We start from the raw sequence: 22,608 nt of genomic DNA, 5'->3' as shown, positions 1-22,608 counted from the left end.
CTAAAATAGCTTTTATCTGTTTTAGATTCTGTCTAAACCCTACTGGGGCTGACACAGCAAGTCAATTATCACTGTTATTTGAGGTAGGCTAGGTGCTCTGTGAGGTTTACTGTAGTCCATCTTAAAATGTTGGATTTAGTTAAACATCTAGGTTTATTATTCTTCAATTGAAACCTTTGGCCATGTTTAGTATTTCCCCCCTAAAACCTGCAACTAAGAATCACCATTCCTCTGTGCCTTGCTCAGATCCATCCTATCATATTATTTATTATTATATCAGGCGTTTTGGGGTGAACCAATCAGCACCACGGATAGCTCCTGCATCCATTCGTCCTCATGGGCAACGCCCTAGTAGCTGGCACTTCACGTCATTTGATTTTGGTGTGGAATTTTTTGAAATGACAAATCAATAAACACACATTACCTACATATATATTTATGTACACACACATATAGCCTCATATGTACGTAGCCCACGGTTGTGGTCCTCAGTTTTGATTTCTGTTGGAAAAGCGTGCCACCTGTGCAAATAAATTAGCCATGCATAGTTTCTTGTCTGTCGCTTAGCAACCACTTTGTTTGGCTGATCACCAGCTAGCTAGCTAGCTAACTGTTGAAGTAAAACCATAGAAACATATACTTTATACAGTCTATGGGTAAAAACATAGGGTAAAGGAATCAAATAAATGAAGATGTTATTTTTAGCTAGTAACAACCACGTGTAGGCCTATAAAGATAATTAGTAGCTATTTGATTAATAGCCTATGGGTAATCAATGTACCGTGATTACGTTGCTACGTGACATTCTACCGCTATCCAAGCGACTAACGTTACGCACATTTCTGCGCAAACGCCCCTGTCCTCTCTTTTGTTCCCCATTCATGAAGCGACGTCAGTAAACCGAAGATGTGTCAACGTAAACGGTAGCCACCCCTTTACAAAGCAGGCGACTGGCCCTTTAAGGGTTATGTAGCCGGGCTAGCCGATGTAGGACGAGCTGACCGCCCGTCCGCCTGCCTGCGCTCCCGCTGCCATCCCCATCATGGCCTCCACACCTATACCATCGAGGATGAACCGACCAGCCAGCGGCTCTTCCCTTCCCGGAGCGGAGACGGACGTCAAGCCGAAGCAGAGGCACCGGTAGAGGCGAGCCGCTCCGGGGAGAGCCGCCTCATCCCATGCCACCCCGGTCTCCTCCATGCCTTCGTCTAAAGCCAAGTACAGCTATTCGATAAAGAGGAGTGCGAACCCGGGCGGAGGCAGCGGTAGCGGCGGCGGCGGCAGAAACATGACAACAAACAGGGATTATTCTGTTAATCTGTCGGTGCAGCAAGTGCTGAGCCTTTGGGTGCAAGGCACGACGCTGCAGCACTTCACAGGTATGCGGAATGAAAGGTGCTGTATTTCTGTTTTCATGTGTTCAGCTGTTTACGCACAAGTCTTTACCATCAGTGTGTAACGTTACTGTACAGTTGTGTCTCCTATGCCGGCATTTTAGCGCGTCCATTTAAAGCAGAGTAATCCTACATGTTTGACATTTTCACCTCACATGCTTAGTGAGCAGAAAAGGCATAGCCAGCTGTTCCCGTGAAAGGGGGGGGGGATTGCATCTGTACCACCTCAGCCCTCTCCACAGCTATAGCGAATGCCGGCCGGGCCACAATAAAAATGCCACTCCTCTGTCCACGCGTGCGGAGTCAGTGGATGACATGAAAGTAATCACACCATGCGGCTAATTAATCTTTCTGCTGCGTGAATACGCCTTCACTGTGTAGTAAATGAAGTGTAGCCCTCCTCCCTCCCTCCCTCCCTTGTCCTCCTCCCTTTGTCTTGCAGTCCAGTAATCAAGGGGCAATAAGAGGAAGCATCATCAACTCTGGGCATCTGTCTGGGATGGTCTGGACTTCAGAAATAGTGAGGTCGAGTTAAAATGCTTTTTTCAATGTGCTTTTGAATGGTAGGGTCAGGCGATAAAAGCTTTAATGTATGGGTATTAATAAACTGCTACTATGGTTGGAGCATCATGGTGCAGATGACAGCATAGTAAGGGGATCCTTCAGAGTTGCTGTCAGCAACGATGTAGGCCTACAACACAAAAAGGAAAAAATCCTGCAGGCTGATTTTCACATGGACACACGATTGACAGTGTTTCTACAACAGATATTCTTTCTCAGGTAAAGATGATGATCCACACCTTTTCTTAAGGATCTATGTTAAGGAGCTTCGAGAGAGACAGTCTGTGGCGTTGAAACACAGTCACAGTCAAGTCCACATGAAGTAAAAAAAGAAAGTAGGAACAAGAAAAGCAGTATGTAGGCATTTTATCTCTTCCTCTACAGGCAGGCCGAACTTCCTCAGCAAGAACAAAATTGCCGCCGCCATCTGTTCACGAGATTTTTTTTTTATTATTTTCTCACCGCTAAAATGTATGAAGGGGAAAAGGCGCAATGTATACAGGAACAGCAGTGCTGCTCTGTCTCATAAACACAAGCTTATAGACATTCTTGAGTTCCTCCCTGCAGAGGGAGGATGAAGCGGAGGCGGACATGTGGTCATAGACGACTTGGCACAGACCCATCTTATGAAATGCAGCTGACATCCTGTGTTGAGAAACACATCAAGCAAGATTGAAAAAAAGAAGGTAGTTAATGATGCTTACTCAGCAGGAAGCCGCAGCGCATGTAGAAGTTTGCGGGAGCAGAGTTGCAGCAGCGAATAGAAAAGCTGTGAGGAGTTGGACTTCAGTGAGCAGCTGGTGCACAAAACTGCCACCTAATTCCCCCTCAACCCCGAATCACCAACCAGGTGAAAAACGACCTCCTGATACATGAGGTGACGACAGGGAGAGGGAGTGCGTGAGCCCTAAACATTCAAGAGCAATGCACTCCTTAAGCAGATGTAAACTTTTGATACATGTCAACCCCTTTACCCTTTCTTTGAGGCCCCAGGGAGTTGCTTACACAATTGGATTTCCTGTTTATGATTTGTGTGCTTGCAGCAGTTTCACTTCAGCAAACCATAAAAGGAACATAGTTTGCTTTATGGCTTGCAAATATGAACTACAGTATTGTGTAGAAAACAGACTTTTATTTGCAAGCTTTATGTTTCTATAAAGACAACTTTCAATCGGTTGGTTCACCCAAGTTATGAAAAACATCTACATGGCTAGATAACATGCTGAAATGTTCCCAGGTTTTAAAATATCAATCTGAGATGTTTAGTGCAGGTGAATGCAACTGTGTTAAGAAAAATTACAATAAAATAGTTCAAACTCTCTGTCTTTCCAGAGATAATTTCCCTGTCACGTTGGATAATCCGTAGTCCTCACTGTGAACAGTTTTTATTGGAAATATTTTCAAGCAGAAGACGCATAAATCCCCAAAAATATGTTTTCTCGTAATTGAGGCGAGTCGTGCTGACAGCTTATGAAGCTGCCCCCAATTTGTATTTATTAATTTATTAAAAAGCTTGATTGGATAAGAGTAAATTTAGGGTCAGCAGGATATTTAGGATATTAAACGGCTACAAAGTGGCTTACACAGGAAAAACATTACAGCAGAACAAATAAATGCAGTCCAGCAAACAAAAGTGAAGAGAATGAAATAAAATAAAATCTGTAAAATAAACAAACATTGGGCTAACATTAATAAGAGGCTTTTTAAAAAAGTGATTTAAAAGACGTGATTCTGTAAGCCTCAGACTTTCAAGCAAGGAGGTCCAAAACTGTGGGACCCTGACTGCAAACCTTTTGTCTTGAGCTGGGACTATACTGGATTCACTGTGCAGTGTTTAGCTTCATCACTACCAGCCGGCCACATCTCATCTCTCTCCGTCTCCCTGTACCGGGACAAATCCATCATTCTTCCTCCTGATGGATGAACTCCAGCAGTCCTGCCACTTCCACTTGTTCATGTTCTGCAGCGGCCTGTGTGCTCATGCAGCAACTCTGACCTCTTATTAAGCGACCAAAAAACATCATCCCCTGCTTTTTTTTTATGCTTCACTTTTGACAGGCGAGCTCTAAAGCTGCCGTGTGGACAAAGACCTCGTTCTGTATTTGAGGATTAGTAGAAGTTAATGCTGTGCCATGACTGTTTTAGTATCTCTGAACATGACACAGCACGAGCACATCTCTCACCCCATAGGTGCTGTTTTGTAGCTGTAACCACCTGCACCGCTGTCCCCTGAAATTAAATGTTCAGCTCAGCTTCCAGCATCTGCTAAACTGAAAAAAATGACCTGCCAAGAGTAATTTTATCAGCCGGAGTAAATAACGAGCCATGTTTGAAACATTTCACCCCATTTCACCCTTTCTCTCTCTAGTTGTTCATTTAAATCGTGATCACATCAAGCTTGTAATTCATCAAGAAGTGTAACAGGAATTCCCTTCAACTATTTAAACGTTTTAAATGTTATAGCGGCCACTATGGCAGGTCACTGCTAACAAATTTATCCACCAAAGACAGATTTTACTGTCAGTTGGTGTCAGTGTAAGACCCCGCCCATCAAGGGTTGTGCTCAGCAATAGTGGAGGAAGTATTCAGATCGCTTACTTAAGTAAAAGTACCAATATCATAATTTGGGTCGTTGGGTCTTCTCTAAAGAGTCACAAGATGAATCTGAGGGGCCGTAAGATGATTATTGGGGGAGGAAAGGCGATTTTCATTTTTGGAATCCAGTCCTATCTTTAATTCAACCTCTTTGAGCTTCAAACTGAATTTAAATCTAACCACCTGAGAAGTTTAGAGAGTAAATCGCTCAATGGTGGAACTGCTCACAACTCATAAACTAAAACCTGCCTGCCAAGGGTCAGAATCCAAAAACATTGGGAATCACTGGTTTATTCTTTGACAATGCTATTTATAAGCTGATCATATGTGTATCTATGTGAAATCTTATTTTGAAACATATGTAGTAGCTATAGCTGTCAGTTAAATGTTTTGCAGTAAAAAGTACAATATTTGTCTTTGGAATAAAGCGGCGTATATATATATATGAGTAGCATAAAATGAATAAAGTCAAGTAAACAAGTATCTTAATATTGCACTTAAGTCAATGCTCAGGGTGCCGGTGGTGCTGGACACGAGACATGACAGAGTTGGGGTTTGTGGGACACGGCTTGCTTCCTGTGCCTCTACATTGCTCCTGTGTCGAGCATTGTGTTAATCCGTTGAGGCTTAAGTTGGGCGACAGATGCCCCGCTTCGCGGCCTGTACAACCGGGACCTGATGAGGAAATCCTAATGGAGCAGATTGGATCTCTCTGAGTACTTTTCATTGTTCCCACGTGGCTCAGTGTAACATATTTGTAGCAGTTTGTTAACAAGTGAAACCAGATACAAGCAAACTATGTTAAAAGTGTTAATATTGGATTTTGTTTTAGTGTAACTGCTTTGTTTGTTGACCCCTCTGTAGTTCCTTTCACCAAGTGGGAGATATCGCTAGGGTTTAAGAAATTCCTGATATGTCCGACTCGAGTTTACAAGTCGGAGGCTGACGTGAACAGTATTTCCCACTCGGCTGCTTATACTCACGCTCTGAACGATATGACCTGAATGTTGCACCAGCTAGTTTGGGAGACTCCTCTTTCCTCGTTTCTTTCGAGACACATTTAAACGATTGGGACATCCTTGATGATGGCGGACCTCAATCGATTTCCAGGTCACGGGCCGGAGAATGGAGGAGCGGAGGATGGGAGGAAGCATAATTACCAGAATGGAAAGAAGCATCTCTCTGACACGTATATCCCCTGTCTCGTCACAGACATCTCCCTCCTCTCCTGCTTCGATGGAAGGCGATGGCTGTAGAAAGACGGCAGTGATGCAGCAGCGTGATCTGTCGGGCCCAGTCATGCCGGACAAAGAACCGTTGTGATACTGTGCTGTCACGTCTCTCTCCGCCCAGCTCGACAGCTGATTACCGGATCAATAAATAGATTTAGGCACTCAGTCGACTGTGGAATAACTAGGTTAGATGGCTATGCTACAGAGCTCCCTCTGGGCTGGAAAAATACTTTGTAATAGATTTGGGTCTTCGGATGTATACACCACACAACAATGTCACATTTCCTGTTAATATCCTGTTATCCAAACAAGAAAGGCTTGGTGCTTTTTACACAACATTCCTGTCCTCTGGATTGGTCATTCTTCTTATGTCGACATCTTTTCTTCTAGAATAATCTATGGCCAGCTGGCTTGTCCTTGCTCCCACAGTGCCAGTGGTTCAAAGTGAGGCCCCTTGCTGGCGAAGTGCAATTAGGCCAGGGATCTTTATGTAAAGCCTGTTTGTTAAATATAAAGAAAGAAAGAAAGAAAGAAAGAAAGAAAGAAAGAAAGAAAGAGGTACGAGAAGGAAGAGGATGAGAGAGATTTTGTCTGGGCATGACTTCTGATTTGGTCAAGCTCCTAAACAGATTTTCTTAAGAAATCAGTTATTAAGGTAGCACAGTGATATGTTTTCTCAGCAATAACACTTGTGTTTGGAGCTCGGTGCATGATTAGGTGATTGTTGGCAGTTCGGGAATAGGATAAAGTCATCATTTTTAAATTTTGCTACTGAACAAGCAGTGCAAATGTGGAATTGTTCATCTACAGTCCAGCTGAATACGTTCACAAAAGGCAACTGTGAGCTATTGTTTCTGACGAGATTTTCCATTTACTGCGTAATGTCTAGCTCCCTGCAGCTCATGTGAAATCTCACTCAGAGCGGTTTTATACATCACGACCTCAGGTCCATTACCATGGTCGGCTGCCTCCTCGATAAGCCCTGACTTAGATTGTGGCGGCTGTAAATTGAAATCCTCCCTCACAGACGTGTGCAGCTCCAAGAGAATCTGTATCTGTGCATGTTGATCTGTACCGTAGATGCAATATGCTCTCAAACAAGGTCTGTTATGTGTAAATCTGTAAAATTGCATCAGGAAATCTCCCAGTGGCCTACTCAGAAGGATAGCATTCTTTCTGAGCAAAGACATGTTTGAATTTGCATGACAAGGACGTTTTATCTTTACCTATCCAGGGTAGGAATATTTATCCTATTCTTTAATGTAAAGAATAACCTTCAGGATCATTAATTTTCTCTCCAGTTTTCCTTAAGGCTCTGACACACCAACCCGATTATCGGCTGTCGGACAGTCTGGCGAGGTCGGTGACTCGAGTCTGTTTGGTGTGTTCCGTGCCGTCGTCAGTCTCAGGAGCCTTTGGCTTTAATTTGGGCCGATTTGACTTGTTGAATCGGCCAACGGTGGGCAGTCAGACTCAGTGGTGGAGGAAGTACTGAATCTCAGTACTTAAGTAAAAGTACAAATAACCAGAGACATATTTACTTTAGTAAAAGTAGAAGTACAATGATGACAACCCTACTTAAGTAAAAGTAAAAAGTATCTGATTTTTAATGTACTTTAAGTATTAAAAGTAATGTCTATATTCTAATAATAAAAAATAAAAACAGTATGGGCCGTGGCATTTTTATTAAGTTAGTTTTAGGTTAATGTAATTGTGCTTACCATCTGTGGCCCAGTTTACATTCTGACTTACAATTCTGGTCAAATCTATCAGGGTGATCTGCATGAAGCTCGACTTTGCATTATTTCCCACGGGACAGTGAATGCTGCACACATTTATCTAGCGAGAACACATGGGCTTGGACAACAAGTAGGCTACGTGACTTCACAGCACAGGAGGACCAGGAGTGTTTTTAAGATAAATATACGGCTTGTATATTAACCCTACGTGAACGGATGCTTCACATATGACCAAGCAAAGTATCAGGAGCAGCAGCCACAGGCAGCAGCAGTACCGGGAGCAGCGGTAGTACCGGGAGCAGTACGCACCTGGCCAATAAATGCTATTGAAGGGCGGGTCTTAGCGTGGGACTCGTAATATTGCGAGCGATACCAGGAGCTGGACGGCCGCTGCTGAAGGCTTCCCTGCGGACTGCAAACGTGTGACGTCAGGAGGACCTTTTGGCAGGGGGGAAAACTGATCAGAAAATGTAACGAAAATGTAACGGAACGTTGTAGAAATGTAGTGGAGTAGAAAGCATAGATAATTGCTGCAAAATGTAACGAAGTAAAAGTCAAAAGTATGCATTATTGATTGAAGTAAAGTACAGATACGTGAAAAATGTACTTAAGTACAGTAACGTAAGTATTTGTACTTCGTTACATTCCACCACTGGTCGGACTCAATGACCAATCTGATTGGTGGAGTGTTAGCCCTTGACTAGCGAATCAGTGCACTTATGTTAAAACACTTACCAGAAATGGCGAGTGGGAGGAGATTTTTGGACTGACGGGAGCCGAATGATCAGCCCGACTGCCTTTTCTGCCGACGGTCGGCCGTCGGGTTGGTGTGTCAGAGCCTTTAAAGGGGCAATGCAGTAATTTACTGTTGCACTTGCCATAAAGTTGGGGGACTTGTGAGAGAGACCGATTGGATAGGGTGGTCAAAATCTCAGCAGCAGAGGTCAGGATATCCTGACTTTTAGTCCCTAATATGGGCTTTGCAAGAACTGGATCCTACATTTCCCCTAATGCAACTTTGAATAGAATCTTCAATCCTGGCTAATTTCCACATCTTAAAAATCCACAGCTGCAGTTTGTAACACAGACTTTTCTTTTGTAGTGGAATAGAAGTATAGCATAAAATGTAATGTACCTCAAAATAGTACGTCAGTACAGTACTTACAGTACTTTAGTAAATGGACTTAGTTACATTACTGTTATTTGACTGATCATTTCAGCATTTCTTGAAGTTTAAATATATCTCTGATGGACTTCTGAATCTAAGCTATCAAATCGCTCATCTGTTCAGTCAGAAATCTTTGGAAAACACACATTTTCCTTATTGTACTTGTATGTTTTCAGGCTGTATCTGATGTGTTTTGTGTCCCCCCTGTCAGAGATGTGGTACTGGGTGTTCCTGTGGTGTCTCTTCTCCTCCCTCTTTGTCTACGGGGCGGTGGGGCTGCTCATGTTGGTCATGCTGCAGCGCCACAAGAGGGGCCGCCTCATCACCCTGGTGCTGGTCAGCGTGGGTTTCCTGGCCTCCCTCTCCGGAGGCGTCATCACCAGTAGGTCCAGTTATTCTCTACCATTTTTTTTTTTTTTTTTTTTTTTTTTTTTGTTAATCCTTTTTTTAGACTGACCTCCACAGCGTTCAGCATCCAGTCAGCCAGAAGAAGCCGGGAGATGACAGAGAGATTTCAGACTGTTTACATGTTTACCTTTCTTTTTGTTTATGTAGCACAGGAAGCTTCAACTATGTCTGGGTAAAAATCAAATATATCATTGTTCTTGGCCAAATTCAATATCTTGATTTAGAAAAATGTGATAATAAAGTAAGGGTGGCTATTGGGGCATTTACAAAGTATGTACACCCAAGAAAAATAATGACTGAACAAGTGCAGAAATGTAGCCTCAGTATTTAAACTGTCACAACATTACATTAGGGCTGAGAAATGTTTAGAAACTAATGCCACCATGATACCTGCAAGGCTGGATTACAAAGTGGGCCCAAACGCCCCCAGGGGCCCTGACAAATTCATTTGTGGTAATTTAATTAATTTCTATTAATACTTAATGTACCACACAATCATAATATAAACTGAAATGACAGGGGCCTTAAAGGGGCACGCCAGCGATTTTACACATTGAGATCAGTTTTCTGGTCATGCTGCGCACTGTGATTGTAGAAAAATGTGGGCATCTACAAGGCAGGGATAGTCTGACAACAAGATGCCGTAGGGCCCTATTTTAACGATCTAAGCGCACGGCGTGAAGCGCCTGGCGCAGGTACGTTTAGGACGTGTACGAATCCACTTTTGCTAGTTTAACAGCAGAAAACAGGGTCCGTGCGCCACGTTTGTACCTTGGGCCATTGCTATTATGATGGCGGATTTGCTAAGCAGGAAGGAAACATTTTCAGGAGAAGAAACTGATCTGCTTGTGCGTGAGCAGATCATATTATAATACTATTTCACATTGTAATATTTAAATTTTTTAGTCTATTGCTAGTTTGTGTGCTGCTGTGCGTCCCTGTGTGTGTAACAAGCATCGTGTGCGCGCCCTGTGCGCGAGCCTAGGCGCATTTTATTAATGCTGTTAAAATAACAATGAAATGCTGCGTTATTGACTTTAAACCAGGTTTTTGTTGGTCAATGGCCCGGTCACTTTCCGCTGCCTCATGATAGCAATATGCCAAGAATGCACCTCAACACACCTCCCTGTAACTGGCAATTTCCACCGGTTGCGGAACGGCGGCGGAGTCATTAGGTTTCCGTTAAAGTCGATGTGTGTATTTCCACTGACTGCAGAACGGCTGCGTTCCGACTGCGTCCCAGCTCCGTCAGTCCACAGCCCTCCGCAGCAGATACGCAGAGCTTCTACTTTTGCCGGACGCCGGAGAGCTCCGCAGCAATTCAGCACAATTCAGATTGTGCGGGACAGGAAGTCGAGCACAGAAACAAAATAAACATCTGGTTAATTTTCTAAATAAAATACACCGTGCTCACGGCAGATCATATTTCCCTGCACTACACCTTGAAAACAGCAGAGAGTCGTTTCCCCTCTACTCCTCTGGATGGAAACAAACTGTTGTTGGTTTTGTGGTTCTAATCATAGACTTAACAGTCTATGGTTCTACTCTACGTGAATTCACGAGATCTCGTGGGTCCTCGTGACTTCAGCTGTCAGTCATGGCCGCAGCCGTTCTGCAACAAATCCGGCCCCGGTGGGTATTGATGGACGGCGGAGCACGGGGCCGTTCCACAGCGGAGCCGTTCTGCAGCCGTTCCGCAACCAGTGGAAATTAGGAGTAAGGGGCGCACAGATTTTCATTTAAATGACATGGGCGCTGGACAAGAAATTGACAACTGCGTCGGTCTTAAACTAGCAAAGACACTTGCGTCGGGCTTTGCGCTGCGCCGGGTGCAAGATAAGCCCCAATTATGGGAATTTTAGAATGCATCATTTATGGACCTTAAACCAAACTAGGGAGTAAAAGTCAGGATATAGATTCGGCCTCTGCTCTATCAAATTTGTCTTTGCCAAGGCTAGGTGAGGCCCCTGACTTTACAAATGAAATACAAAAAAAAAAATTTTATTTGACAAAATTTCATTTGGTTAGATTTTAATTACAATTGTATCCCAGTCCTAGCTTTACCCTGTATTTTGCTGCTTTCCAGTCACCTTTTTATTTGTATTTGTTTATCTGAATGCACTCCACAGTTTGTTTTACCTGTTACGAGAGCACCAGATATTATTTAAGCCTTCCTTTGTATTTTATTACATTCCATGTTATCACAGGATGTGTAAATAGACCAGAATCTATCTGAGCGTAGGGCAGATGCTCTTCAGGGCTCAACTGTGTGAATCACTCTTCATCATAGATGCAAGCTGGCCCCTAAAATAGAAAGACATTTTATTATTAATGTGTAGCAATCAGGGAGAGCAGACTATTGACTGTGAGCACACACACACACCCCTCAGTCTCACCCTCCATGTGTACACCAGCCTGGCTTAAAGTCAAAGTTTGGCAGAGCAAAAGCAGCAGCCAAGCAGAAGGAAAGGAAAGGTCATGTAGTGTTAGGGAGAGAAAACATCAACCTTTAAAGCCCCCAGGCACTTGGTTTCCGATAATCTGTGCGGGTGTGTTTTGATCAGATTTTATTGACACAGTGGTAACACAAGTAAAGAAACCTATAATAATTGCTGTCGCATTGTGATTTTAAAAGTTACGGTTAGACTGTTTTCATTATGCGGCAAATTTGTGAGTGTAATGGATTATATAGGTTAATTTAGAGAGGTCTGCGATGGCTTTTTTAGGCCTATATTTGTAGAATAGAAAAGAGAGTGAATTTGATTTCTTCTTACATATATTTGACAAAGAAACAGGAGATAACTGAAAAAATAACACAATGAAACAGATTACAACTTGGACACTGTTTGCTTTAAATATTCCTAAATCCAGCTTCAAAAGCCCAGACAAAAAAACACAGACAGAAATAATCCAACCAGTTTTAACTAAAATTGCTCATAATATAAATAACTGTAAGGCTTTTGAATCTAACTTAATCCCTCCGTTTGTTAAATTTTGGACCAAAGTCAGGTCTCTCTGTTTTTGTCCTGGTATTAAATTCATAAAAAGTTCCACTTGTCACTGTCTGTTTCCATGACGATGGCCCAAACAGCATATTGTGAGGCTAAGCTTGAACACAGTATGTGGCTGTGAATTGAATGTGGTCACATGAACGCTTTAACCATCTTTTAGTAAATATTCACACACAAAAAAACAGATTTTTGTGCAGAATACTTGACTCCCGGCGGGACGTTGAAAGGATGAGGACGGATGTGTTTGTCCTCATTGTGAATGGACAATCCGCAGTAATGGTGACAGGCCGTGACAGTCAGCTGTGTTTGTGTTTCTGTTTACTCACTGTGTGTATTAACACTGGTGATGTGTTTCTCCCCCCCAGGCGCTGCGGTGGCGGGGGTGTACCGCGTGGCAGGGAAGGACATGGCACCGCTGGAGGCTCTGGTGTTGGGCGTGGGCCAGACCGCCCTCTCCATCATCATATCCTTCTCACGCGTCCTCGCCACTCTGTGAAGCGAAACCCCTCGACGAGTAGACGCACAGACGCTGAGACAAGAGCAAATGAATCAAGCCAGTCCGAGATTTCTCGGCGGCTGGGTTTGTTTAAGGAGACGAGGCAGAGATGCTCTGGACCTTTGGGGCTGGATGCAGGAGACAGCGCCCCCCGGTGTCTCTGCTCTGTTACTGCCACAATCACACTGCAATTCAGAGGGAAGTCGATGCAGGCCGGTTGTCTTCATGTCAGAGAGCAGCACCAGGCGGAGACGGCCCAATCCTTATCTTGTTGGCTTGAAAGCCATGTTTTCGGGTGTTTCCAGAGTTACATCACTTCTATATGCCAACAGCCTTCTCTGGGACATCCAGATGCCTTTTATGGCCCCTGACTCTTTAAGGCTTTCTGTTGCACTTGTGGGCGGAGGGGAAGGGAAACCTTTTCTTTTTTTTGTTTTTGTTTTTTAAAGCAGAGTGACGACTTGTAAGGACGATCTGATGATCTCCTTCGGTGATCAGTGGGAGAACTAAATATGAGCAATGCGAGGTGTTTAGGGAGTGACACAACATTTTTTCTTCAGTATTAAACATCAGCCTCACCGGTCTTCACGTACGGTTTATCATGATCAGTCCTTGCCCTTAACTGGTTTTAAAGCTGCACCATCCAACTCACGAGCAACATGCAGCTTTGAATTTTGCACTTTGTAAATGTTTGAGATGCTGTTTGCCTAACAGGGTGTGAAATCAGTAGACGAGGAGGAGAAAACCAGCATCGCCGCTACGTTTGGTTTAAAATATATTTTCATTGTGTGCCAACGAGAACTCCGATTAAAGTTAAAGGAGTTAAGGGCATGTTTTGACACATAGGGAAATATGCTCATTCGCTTTCTTGCTGAGAGATACATAAGGACATGCCACTCTCCCGTCTGTATGGTAAATATGAAGCTACAGTCCGCAGGTGGCTATCTTAGCTTAGCATAAAGACTGGAAACAGGAGGAAACAGCTAGCCTGGCTCTGTCCAAAGTTAACAAAATCTACCTACCAGCAACTCTAAAGCTTAATCATTACCAAGTTAGCTTGTTTAGTTTAAAAAAAAAACTATTATACTCCTTTTCCGCATCATATTTGTACTCTTAGGGTCTTCTGTTTACATGCTTTGATGTTCAAAAAAAATATTATGTTTCTCATACTGCCTATTGCTGCAGCTCCTCCACCTGAAACAGTATGTCTGAGCTATTAGCCCACCTTCCTGAAAAACCCAGTCTGCTCTGATTGGTCAACTGGCCCCTGTTGTGATTGGTAACCAAATTCAAAAAAAGCCACTGGGCAGGCTGTGCTTGCTCAGGCAGCACCAGTGGGTAGCACATATGAAAAACTGGGCTGGCATTCTCAATCAATGAGATCACTAATTGAGGAATTTCAGTCAGGAATGTGGGCGAGATCATTTTTAGGCAGTTGAGAAAAGGTGTTGTCTGTGGGAGAGAAAGCTCCATTTGGAGTGAAATGTTGTTGTTTTTTTACTTTATACATCTACTACATTCACAAAAAAACTATACAGCATACTAAAAGATGGGAAAATCCAAAAAGCATAATAGGGGCTCTTTAAATACAACAATTTGCAGTTTTACGGGGGTTATGTGCCTGATTTTGTCTTTGCTTGAAGCAAAAACTTGGAACATGGAGTCGAGAGCAGTTGTTCCAAGCCAAGAAATAGTCACCACATAGAGAGGCAAAGTCCCTCCCCTTTCCGGTGGACCCCCATGGGACCTTATTTCGGAAAATAAATATGTACAGTAGTGAATGACGAGAGACAAATATTTAATTGATCCCGTTTGAATGGAGCAATGAATTACACACATGATGTTCATCAATTTAAAGATCATTTTTCAAGTCAAGAAAGTTTCAGTTTGTCGTAAAACTGTTGAAGTATAATACTGTGAAAATACATAATTAGAAAGACTACTCACCCCAAAGTCACGTTACTTACATAAGCAACAGGTCTTGCTCGTTCTTTTGTTTCTTGGCAGATAAAAACACATCAGGTAGACAACGTTATGTGTTGTAGAATATAACTTGAATATAACTTATAGTATTGTGAAAGCTGTAGTAACAGACAGTTATAAGCACTTCTGTGTCATTTGTGTCTCACGAAACAGTCGTACACACAATTCTGTCCATATTGTATCTGTGGTTCTATCTATATGTTGTTACGCTGTTTGTGTGCACAAAAAAACAGCGCAATGCGTTGTTAGAAAGTGGTATTGCTAACATGGCTAACCTGGATAGAGCTAATGAAAACACTGAAAATCTGACTTGTAAATGGAACGCGTTGAACTGGGTGTGACATCATTCCCGGCTTCTGCTTCCGAGTTTCTGAGGTAAACGGAACAGGCTATTAGCTAAGTTAGCTAGCTAGAGCAAGCCAAGTAGCAAAAAAGTTGACGTATATTGTGTGAGACGAGATATGTATTTCACTGAGCGCTTTCACACAATACACACAATAAGTGGTACTACGACAAACTAAGACTTTCTTGACTTGCAAAATTATCTTTTAAATTTACAAACATATGTGTACTTCATGGCTCAATTCAATCTAGGTCAAAAAAATTGTTTGTCTCTTGCCATTCAAAAAAATAAGGCTCATGGGGTCAAACTCTCAGCAAGAAAGAGATTAAGCGTTGAAATATGTCTTTAAAGTATACAGAACGGCCTGGATGAGCCCTCGGAAGGGTTTGCATTGAGCAGGTTTGATTCGGGTGTGGTTAGCGTAAGATCAGGTTCCTCTTATTCAGGTTTTAAGAAAGATGGGGGTTGTTTTGCTGCTTGAGATTTACATTTTCAAACAAAATATTCTGCGTCCGTGAGTCCTGGTGCAGATTTTCTGTAATAACAATGGAATCCATTACTAACATTGTCTGAACTGCTACAGCATACATTCCCCCGTGAAAAGCCATCCCTCCCTGGAGAAGGTCAGACCGATTCTGCTGCTCAGACGGCCATTTTTCTATGGCTTCCTCTTTTTCTTGTTTTGTTTATCAACCCATGTTCCTTAAGTTTAACTTTGCATATTGCACTGAAATGAACTGCCTTGTTTTAGCCCAGCGTGTGGTGATACCACTCTGGTGTGACCCAATCCAGTAAACACTGTTATTATTCACAGAAATCAGTGATAATAGACACTGATAATCAAAGAAGAAGAATGTGCGTGAAGCTACTGTATTTACTCAAACTGGTTTATCATGTTGATGCATTTGTGAACCCATAAATCCTCCCAAAATTCAAACAGATTATCTTTTGTGCAGCAGGGTGAGAGGAGTTAGATTCTAATGCCAAAGTATCGCTGACGTTCTAGCTTTATTTATTATCTTTGTGCCAGTCATTTAATTGATATCATAGCCACGGATTTTTGTTTTTGTTTATTCAGTTTTAGAAACATTTGCACATTGGCTCGGCCCCCAGACCTGTGGTACAACTTCATAAAACCACAGTTTATATGAATTTGAAAAGAAGAAAAAAAGATGCTTGCGTCGTTAAGTGTGTGTGCTGTGTGGTTTTGTAGCTCTAAAGGTAAATGAGTTATGTAATTGACACAGCTCACCTTCGGTACCAGCTCAGCACACAAGAGGGCGATATTGCACAGAAATGAAGTGGCAGCCTGAATGCCTGAAAGATGATTGTGGATTTTAAAGAATAATGAAAATGCTACACAGTGTTTTGATACAGACATCGGACAAAAAAAAAATGTTTTCTATCCTAATTTTCTCCCACAAAAATGTAAGTGTTAAATTTGAGAACCCCCCTCCTTTTTATCCACTGAATGCTCGACATATTGTTCATACTACCTGCTTGAATGTTTTAGCTCAATTTCAGGGACCAAATGTGAGTTGCTGCTGATGACTCACCTGCTGTCATAGTGGGGCAGTTTCTGCATGTTTGTGTGTATGTGTGGTTCATAGGAGACATGTGAGTATTGTTGCTGTATTTGGTGTTGGCATGTGAGTAGTATAACAGAATTTATTTTCTTTCCTTAGAGTGGGTTGTTCACATTCTTTAGCGGACCCCTAAAGCGTCAGAAAGGGTGAGGACTTAATTGTAAGTGACGCCGCGTTCAGAGGAGCAGCTCACTGGGCAATGTCTTACAAAATGTGTTGGAAAACTTTTTTATTTGATGTGTTAGAAATGACTATTACTGCAGATGAAACCGGCAGACTGGACATAAGTTGTGTGTACTGTACATCCATGAGCTGTATATAGCCATAGTGTACCAAGTCTTCACCTGGATAGTGTAACCAAGAGCCAATATCAACAAACAAACCACTGGATAGTATTCAAGGTGATTTTGGGAGTATTCACACCCAGTGCCATGATCGCTCTGATGATGACTACTGCGTTTTATTCTGCTCCAGGTTCTGTGATTCAGCCGCCGTCTAAGTGGCTGTGTGACTGTGTACTGCAATATCTAAGGAGACACCCAGCAACTAATAATCCCCTCTAGACTTTTTAAAATGCCATCGCACTGCAGCAAGACGCCCAGCTCAATAATCCTGTCTCTTTCATAGGCTTATAACTAAAGCTGCCCCCTCAGTCTCCTGTTGTCCAAATGCCACATATTTCCCCCCGGACACTTGCTGTGTACCCGCTGTGATTGCATGTGCAGTGCAGCTCAGATAATGTGTGAATGGGACTATATGGACAATCCAACAAGAGACAATGTTGTACAAAAACCCAAAGTGGCACTTGTAGATAATGTACAATATGTTCTTTTTTAAATTTTGTACCAGCCAAACCGCTGATATTTATAACTATTGCCTATTTATGTACAAATTGTTCCTCCTGTACATACTCAACAGCGAGTTGAATTAAAAATCTTTTGCAGTATAAACGCTCAGGTGTTTACATTCTTTATCTGTATTATCATCCTGTGCCCTTTACCTTTTACCATCACTGTCCTCTTTCCACTCATTACTTAGACAAAACATGAAATACTTAATTAGCTGAGGAGAGAAAATGTTCTCCCAATTTAGTTAAACTCAGCAAAATTTCCACATTCTGCAGTAATTTAAGTTCTTTCAGAGCTATAGTTCATCTAAAGGCTGGGAAATCTGCTGTGTGGTGTGGATTCAATCCATCGTGGTGGCGACCTCAGTCAGCCTTAAAATGAGGAATGCTGCAGATTTTCCATTGTTTATTAGAGCTCATTTATTTAAAGTTGACAGGTGTTGATTCGGGAGTCGTTTGTCTGCTCTTAGAGCTGATAATGGTCTCTGATAAACATAAACTGACATTGTGTTTGTTTTTATATTCTCAAAGTTACAGTTAATATTCTCTGACAGTTTTTTCTGGGTAACGAACCTAAAAGAAAAGAATAACTTAACAGAAAACTCAAGTATTTGACTTTTCAACAAGTAATATCCCCCCAAGAAAGTGCACATTTGCAAATGATTTCATCCGGCCTGACTCCAAATTGACTGCCTGACTATGAATGTAAAGTATCATACTCATTAGTGTCTGTTACTGTTGTGTTTGTCTCTTTATGAAAACAATTAGAGGCAGCATCAAACTGGCACACAAAGCCCAGTTTGTGAATGCATTATTATTCACTGTGTCTCTTTTTCTATTGTCCCCGGGGTCAGAAGCATCATCTCCATTCGTGGCTCGTCTCCTGGTGGCACCGGGTCAGACTGAGATCATCGGCCCTCCTGGCACAGCTGAGAGCCACTCAGGCACTTCACTTTCCTGTACGTGCTCTCCTGCAGCAACCATTTTTAGAGAAGCAAACGTGTTTTGTCCAAGGAAGTTGGCTGTTTTCATTTGGTGGTATCATTCCAAAAAAAGCTTCCAGTACGTGATGCTTCATGATTGTAATGACAGGGGCAGGACCTCCTAAAACATTTTGATTGTACCAAAGACTCCATGAATGAACAATACACAATTCAGACCCAGGCTTAATTCTCATATCTGATTTGACATTTTGTTGCTATTCCACCCGTGTGATGTGCTTTCCTCCCTGGCTTGAAAGGATTTGACCGCTGGCTACTTTTTAAGGCTTTTTAAGACTAACATAGCCATGCCTCAGTCGAGCCAGTTGTCTAATGTGATATGTTTATAATGCTGAGAGGAGGGAAGGGGGCTATGAATAACTGTGATGGAATTTAATCAGCATGCTTGTGAATTTGAAGGGACAAAGGTCTTGAGTTGTTATCACCTTGGTTTTTGTTATTTTATTATTTGATGGCACAGAGCCTGTGACTGTGCTCCTGGTTTCCACTCATCAGCAGCAGCAGCTATGTGGACAGCAGTTTTATAACCAATAGAAGAGAAAAGGCTGAGCAGAGCTGATAAGAGCTGCTCTGAGGGCAGGACGTGTTTTAAAAGAGGCCAGGGAATGTGGCTTTTTATTTATGAGTGTTTGGTAAAACGTGAAAAATTAACTGTAGGCCTACAGCAGAGACAATAATGTTTATGCTCTTAACTAACTCTAAATCACCTTGAATCATTGCAACATGAGAATTATTTATCTATGTGTTTTCTTGCAGATTTGATGCTTAATTTTCCCAAAAAGAGTTTGTTTACCCATCGTGTCACAACCTCTGCCTCTCTGTCCCTCCCTGCAGCAATGTTCTCACTTCCCGAGCCCTCTGCGTTGCCATTCTCCATCCATCCACCAGATGCCCTCAGACTCTCCCACCTGTTCCAGTTACCAGACTCTCTCATCCACCTGCTCACCTGTTTCCACTTTCCCTCATTAGCCCCATATAGTATATAACCAGCCCTTTTCCAGTCATTCCTGGTTAGATTGTCAGTGTGGCTTTGTGGCATTCCAGTCATTTGGAGCCCTGGTCCTGGAGCTGAACTCTTCTTGTCTGCCTGGCCTATCTGTGTTTGCTACCTCACATTCACCTACCTGACACTGACTGACTGTAAGTAGTACAGATATGCACTTATTTGTCAGGGGCAGAAAGGTTAAAGATATAGTGCGTAGTTTCTGTCGCCCCCATGAGGAATTCTAAGTGATGACAACCACACTGTTGGTGCATCCACATGACACAAGTCTTTGAGGAACGGACACCGCACCCACCCATCCTCCACGCAGTTGCTAGTAACTCAAGGAGCACACGGAGGATTAAAAAACATGGATTCTTCAGAAGAGGGAAGTGAGAAGGCACCGTGCGGCACCGTGTTGTAAATATAGCCATGCTGAGAAATGCATAGTGAGTTTTGTGGAGCTGATAGGCTTAATTAGCCTCCTATCAACTCATTTGGCAATGGCTTGAATGTAATGGACATTCATTTAAATAAAATAGTTGCGAACTATAGCTTTAAGTGTATAAATCCATGACAATATCAGTTAATGAATCTTCCAGAGATGGATGGTTCTGCAATTTTGTGTGTGTGTGTGTGTGTGTGTGTGTGTGTGTGTGTGTGTGTGTGTGTGTGTGTGTGTGTGTGTGTGTGTGTGTGTGTGTGTGTGTGTGTGTGTGTGTGTGTGTGTCATAAAGGTTGATTTCTGTTTTGTCACAGGACAGGTTACAGACTTTCCTGATAAAGATTCTTTGGGGCTCTGGAAATTTATATTGTTTGCAGTGATCGTTTACAGTTTGTTTACAGCCACTTTGCATATCCAAACATTCAATCATGCAGTAAAGAGCCCCCGACTCCCCTTCATGCTGACCACTGAGCCACTCGCTGCTATTGTCTTATTGATTCCTCCACAGGAAATACTCAAAGAGTTTAGCGTGAGTGCAAACAAGGGGATTGCATGCTTACTTTGAAAAAAAAACACCCCTTCAACAATGACTGGAACTGGGCCAAGTCTTTTGACCCGGCGGATCACTTCACATTATTGACCTTACCTTTGTGCTCGTTGACTTGACTCCAGTTGCTCATAATGTACAGTATATAAAGCACAGACAACAAACAGCGCCTGCCGTCTGGATAAAGCTGTGATCTCTGTCTTGGTTTCCTCCGATTCCTGTAATGTCCTAACCATGGAACATATTCTCCTACAGTGTCAACACAATGGCATCTGAGTAAGACTGGGGTGTGTTTACATTCGAAAGAATGTCTTTATTTTCCAAATTTTTGTTCAGTTTGTGGCCTGATAATGATACTTTTGATGGATTAATCGGAAGAAAAACCGCAGCTGCTTGCAGAATTTGAGGGTGACAAAGGTTTTGTAATTTAAGGTTATAAATTATAACTAGAAAATACATTTGCTGTTGAAACATTTGTGATAGCCAAAATACTTCCACGGTTGAAGATGTAGTTGAAATGGCAGTTAAAATACAAACACTGAAAGAAGCTGAAACGGCAGATAAAATGGGAAGTGCTGAAAGGAGTTGAGGTGTCAATTTAAATGTAAGCAACTGAGTAGGCGTTGAACTGTAAGCTTTGAAAAGAGTTGGAATGTCCGTCAAAGTGCAGGGGATAAATTGAGCTGCAGATTTCCATTAATTGAAGTGTAAGCCCTGAAAGAAATGAGTCAAAGTGTATAAGCAAAAGATCTCAGTTGAAGTGTGATTGGAATGTAAGCCCTCAAAGCAGTTGGATAATTGTGTATGAACAGTGGAAATTTGGGGAGCGTGAAAAGCTGGAGACGTTTTTCTTGTTGGTCTTCAAAGGGGACCTGAGACGATAAGGATTTTGAAGTACCAGCCTGTGTCCGCATTTTTGAAGGAGTTGAAACATCAGTTAAAGGAAAAACTGATGAATGTAGTTGAATATTAAGTTGAAGTTCAAGCACTGGAAGAAAATGAAATGTCTGAAATGTTAGTGAGAAATTGAGCTGCAGGTTTTAGTTTAAGTCCTGAAAGAAATTGGTGCCAGTTCAATTTGTATAAACTAAGAAAAGATGTCAATTGAAGTGTTAGCACTGAAAGCAGTTGGCTAATTGTGTATGAACAGTGGACGTTTAGGCTTCTTTTCATCTTTGTTGTTCAAAGGTGAAGACCTGACACCCTGACAGGTTAGTTAAAGTACACTGAAAGAAGTTGAAATGACCCCACCAATCTCTGACCCCGAAAAAGAAACTGTTACAGATAATGGATGGATGATGACTTTATATCGGTTATGTAGATTTAAAAAAAAAAACAGCAGCTGGAAGTTTTCTAATCACAGGTGATACATTGGAATAAATGTCTCTTATCATCAGATAAGTAACAAAGTAATTGTATTACAGAAAATGTGGTTACAATTAATAAAAAAAATTGCAAGTCACCTCCTCTTCCCGTCTCTGGGGCAGGTTTTGTTAACAGATTATTAGATTGATGATGAAAAATACCCTTTTTTCTTTGCCTCCATTGTTCTGTAGAATGTCAGCTCGACACTCCCGAGTAGGAACAATGTGGGATCCCCTGCTGACTTCCTCCCTCGTTGATTACTTTCTGATGAGGCACTATTGTCTCGACCAACAGTGGTCGCATGCGAGGGACAGTGTGACAAACCTCAGCAGACAGCCCTGATTCTCTGGCTCGGTCTCCAGACAGGAAGGACCATCCACTTTGAGGGAGCGAGAATCCAGGAAGCCTTGACAATCCTTAATATGGGGCCTGATAAACTTTGAAAAATGAGGGCTGGACCTTTAAACATACCCACATTCTTCTTGATCTTTGGGCCTTTTACATCCATTTCATTCATGCATATCTTTAGCCGTATACTAGATGCATGGTTCCAGGGATGGTAACGCCCGTCTGTCCAACACTTTCCAGACTGAAATATATCAACAACTTTTAAATGGATTGTCATGACATTTTCTAAACACATTCATGTTACCTAGAAGATGTGTCCTTATAACTTTGGAGATGTCCTTATAACTTTGGTGATCTCCTGACTTTTCGTCCAGTGCCACCATCAGATTTATCAAAAACTTCAGCTGTATTCAGGTTTAGTGCTACTCTGCATGTTTGCTAATATCAAACTTGCTAACATGCCAACATGATACACAACATTTGATAATAATAATACACAAGCAATAAAAAAAATCTTTAACTGAAAGTAAATAAGGAGTCCATATTAAAACCAAGGA

General features: G+C 42.2%; 1 protein-coding gene across 1 annotated transcript; it reads left to right on the top strand.

The window, feature by feature from the left end:
• Window positions 1–826: 826 nt before the first annotated feature.
• Window positions 827–17,453, top strand: tmem170b (transmembrane protein 170B). Its single transcript, XM_028598269.1, has 3 exons — window positions 827–1,379; window positions 8,901–9,071; window positions 12,474–17,453. Exons 1-3 carry the CDS (start codon window positions 1,199–1,201, stop codon window positions 12,602–12,604), a joined length of 483 nt encoding a protein of 160 aa, XP_028454070.1. The 5' UTR covers window positions 827–1,198; the 3' UTR covers window positions 12,605–17,453.
• Window positions 17,454–22,608: the final 5,155 nt, after the last annotated feature.

This window comes from Perca flavescens, chromosome 14 (assembly GCF_004354835.1).
Source record: "Perca flavescens isolate YP-PL-M2 chromosome 14, PFLA_1.0, whole genome shotgun sequence".
NCBI classification, from domain to species: domain Eukaryota; kingdom Metazoa; phylum Chordata; class Actinopteri; order Perciformes; family Percidae; genus Perca; species Perca flavescens.
This window is presented reverse-complemented; position numbering and strand designations above follow the sequence as displayed.